General features: G+C 43.5%; 1 protein-coding gene across 1 annotated transcript; it reads right to left on the reverse strand.

Moving 5' to 3' along the window:
- Positions 1–1279: 1279 nt before the first annotated feature.
- On the reverse strand, positions 1280–2050 carry LOC135886058 (olfactory receptor 10A7-like). The gene has a single exon (XM_065413947.1). It carries the CDS (start codon positions 2048–2050, stop codon positions 1280–1282), a length of 771 nt encoding a protein of 256 aa, XP_065270019.1.
- Between the last annotated feature and the right edge of the window lie 1732 nt (positions 2051–3782).

The following is a 3782-nucleotide window of genomic DNA, read 5'->3' on the forward strand; positions in this document are numbered from 1 at the left end:
CTTTCCATGGATACCCCTCTATCTATCTATCTATCTATCTATCTATCTATCTATCTATCTATCTATCTATGTGTAGGATTCAGGAAAGACTTACCCATTGACTTCTCATTACTAAATTTAAATACATGCATACTTCTTCATGAGTGCTCCAATTATTATTCTGATTATTTTCCCTCAATGTTACATGCTGGGGATGTTTGTTTGTTTGTTTAAAAATAGCCTTCATAACATAAAATATCTTTAAGAATAAATAAGGGAAAGCTTCTGTCTGCAGTGTATTCCCATGAGTCAACAAGAAATCCAGACCATAGGTTTGGATGGTTAGAAATTCTTGCATTTTAGATGCTCAAATGCAGTCGTTCTCCATTGAGTTTCCTTATAAATTCCACAGTGCCTAAAAGCTCTGTCTGCCGGAGGTCGTGGATCATGGTCTCTTGCACGCCTAATGTGTTCCTGAGCTGTTCATTCACACCGACAGGGATTAATAATAATAATTATTATTAAAAAGCCCCGTGAGGTCAGGAAGTGTTTTTTATCCCCATCCCCTCTGGGTCAGTCCCCATTGCACTAAAGGGGACTGATGCACACACGGCCAGATTTTTGTAGAAATTTAGGCACCTAATAATCTAGATCAGAAATCAAAGAGAGTTAGCAGTTAGGGATCAGGTTTTAAAGGGCATTCATGTGCCTAAAGATGTAGATTGGTGCCTAAATCCCATTGATTTAAAAAGATGTTAGTTTCCCTGGTGCTTTTAAAAATCCCACTAGGTGCCTAATCATCTTTAAAAATCTAGCCATGGTTGCTTAACCTGCTTCGGCACTTGTGAAAATCTTACTAGGAATCTGTCTGCATCTGAAGAAGTGGGTTTTTTTACCCATGAAAGCTTATGTCCAAATAAATCTGTTAGTCTTTAAAGTGCCACTGGACTCCCCCTTGTTTTTGTCTGCATTTTTAGATTCCTAAATGCCTTTGAAAATCTGGCCCTACACGACTTTATTAAAAAGAATTTATATTCCTAAATTAGTTGGATGCATTTGAAATTCTTGCCATACGTGACTCACCCTGGAAGTTTTTACTGGAGCAAGGAGTTGAATCCTTTTTTTTTTTAACCTCAGGATTGGGTGAGAACCATTGCATTACAGTTCCTCCAAACCACCAGATTATCCTTCCTCTCTGTCTTAGATTGGACATGTGAAATGCATTTCAAGTCAAGGGTAGCTCTGTGATTGACTTCAGTGGCTTCAGGATTGGGTCATAAATCAGCCTGAGGCAAAACCCTTATTGTAATGGGGACAACCTCTTCCCAGCCACCCTCCTCCGCAGTGCCCCCTTCACCTCCTCGTTCCTCAGGCTGTAGATGACGGGGTTCAGCATGGGGGTGACCACGGTATAGAAGAGGGACAGCAGCTTGTCATTCTCTGTCGTGTGGCTGGATCTGGTACGCAGATACATGACCATGCCAGAACCGTAAAAGAGAGTCACAACCACCAGGTGCGAGGAGCATGTGGAGAAGGCTCTGTGCCTGCTCCCCGGGGAGGACATTTTCAGGACAGTGGCGATGATGCGGGTGTAGGAGATGAGGATGAGGGTGAAGGGGATGGCGAGGAAGACCACGGTGACCGTGATGTTAGACATCTCGTTGCGGGATGTGTCGGCGCAGACCAGCTGCAGCACCGGCGCCACGTCACAGAAGAAATGGTTGATTTTGTTGGGGCCACAGAATGGGGAGGTGAAGACCAAGGTGGTTTGGATGAAGGAGACGGGAATCCCGCTCAGCCAGGAGCCGGCCACAAGCCAGACACAAGGCCTCCTCTCCATGATGGCCACGTAGCGCAGAGGGTGGCATATGGCCACATAGCGGTCATAGGCCATGGCAGCCAGGAGATAGCACTCAGCAGAGCCCAGGAGAAGGAAAAAATACATCTGAGCTGCACAACCTGTGAAGGAGATGGTGCTATTCCCAGTGAGGGAGATGGCCATCATCTTGGGCAGGGTGACTGAGCTGTAGCAAATCTCCAGGAAGGACAAGTTCCCAATGAAGAAATACATGGGGATGTGGAGGGAAGGGTCAGCCAGTGTGATGAGAACAATGAGGCTGTTTCCCAGCAGGGTGAGAGTGTAGATAGCAAAACACATCAGGAAAAGCAGCACCTGCCCTAACAAGCTACTGGAAAATCCTAAGATAATGAACTCACTCACAGCAGTGCTGTTTTCCTGTGCCAGCTCCTCACAACGTGTGGTAGAGTTCAGCTGTAAATTAACAAATACAGGATGGGATAAGTGACTTAGAATGGCACAGAATAGGAGAGAGAGAGAGAGAGAGAGAGGAGGAGTTGTATGGAGATAGATAGATAGATAGATAGATAGATAGATAGATAGATAGATAGATAGATGTTAGAATCAAGGGTTAGAAATGGGTAAATCAACATACTAAGATCTAGAGAGATAAAGAGGTGGGTGTATATGGAAACAGAAAGAAAAACAAGGGTTAAGATACATAGAGGAGCATAGTAAGATCTAAATATAGATCGATGGAGCATGTCTATGTTTATGTAAGTAATTTTTTCTCCCTTCCTTTCCAATTCATTGACTTTTTAACTTTCTTTATTTATTTAACAAATGTAATTACTGTGGGAAAGCTAGTGCTATTAAATGAAGTTTGTAATTTCCCCCCCAAGGCTGGAGGTAAAACTAGGAAATACAGAATCAGGCAAGCCAAGAATGATGATCTGCTGAACATTTTACAAGGATACAGCAGGTATTTTTAAGATCATTGAGAATCATCAGGCAAAAGAGTATCTAACGTACCTTCCAAATCAAGAGCTCCCTTCTTACCATATTCCGGGTATCTATTCTAGTCTATTCTATTCTATTCTATTCTATTCTATATACTTTTGTAGACAGTGCTCATCACCATGGTAGTACTAATCTATGAATGCGTATGTCTTTAAATGCTTCTGTTTTTAAGGCATCTTTGGTGTCCTCATGGGATGGGTTCCTCAGAGGTGTAACTCAGTTAATTAACGAATGAAAAGAATTAAACTGTAATACTGCATTCAGAGTCATTTAGATCCGTCAGAGAAATACACCGTCTCGTTAAATATTCTGTAGGCTAACGGTTTTGTACCTCTGCTGGAATTTCTCTCAGTAAATAAGGAATGCTTTAATTTCCATACCTGATGCTGTGTCTCCTTGTAGTTATATATCATAGTTGTGGCAATGTCTCCATATGAAATTCTCTACCTGCCTTTGAAACAGGGAGCAACTGAACCTTCAGCCCAGCTGGGCTCAGCTCATAGTCCCTTCCTCCTCAGCGGAGGCTTCTGTGGCAGCTTTGGTCAGGAGCTCTCAGGGCAGAGCTGTCCTGTTCCCCCCTCTGCCCCACTGGAGTTGTCTGCCTCCTCTTGAGCCTGGTGGGATTGTCAACAGCAGCCTGTGCTGGTCTAATTCTGCTCCCACTGATTGGCGATTTATCCATTGACTCTAGTGGGACCAGGCCCAAACTGATTCAGGTTAAAATCCCATCCCCTGTGTATCTTTTTGCTGGGTCATGTTCTAGGTCCCCTTCTTGCTCCATTTGAACTCAGTGGAAAACACCCTTTGCAGTTAACAGGTCAGGACTGGGTCCTAAGGCCATGAAGGGTGATGGTAGAAAGAACAGAGAGAGAGAGAGCTGAAGGGGAGGACAAGAAGAGAGAAGGAGAAAGGAAGTTCAAGAGAATAAAATGGATCACTAGAGACATGTGGACCTGATTTAGTATAACCATGCACCTTGTAGAGT

Source organism: Emys orbicularis, chromosome 12 (genome assembly GCF_028017835.1).
Source record: "Emys orbicularis isolate rEmyOrb1 chromosome 12, rEmyOrb1.hap1, whole genome shotgun sequence".
Classification (NCBI taxonomy): domain Eukaryota; kingdom Metazoa; phylum Chordata; order Testudines; family Emydidae; genus Emys; species Emys orbicularis.

Excerpts from the sequence above, each read along its gene's own strand:
- LOC135886058 (XM_065413947.1), bottom strand. The coding sequence starts at position 2,050 with ATGTATTTCTTCATTGGGAACTTGTCCTTCCTGGAGATTTGCTACAGC.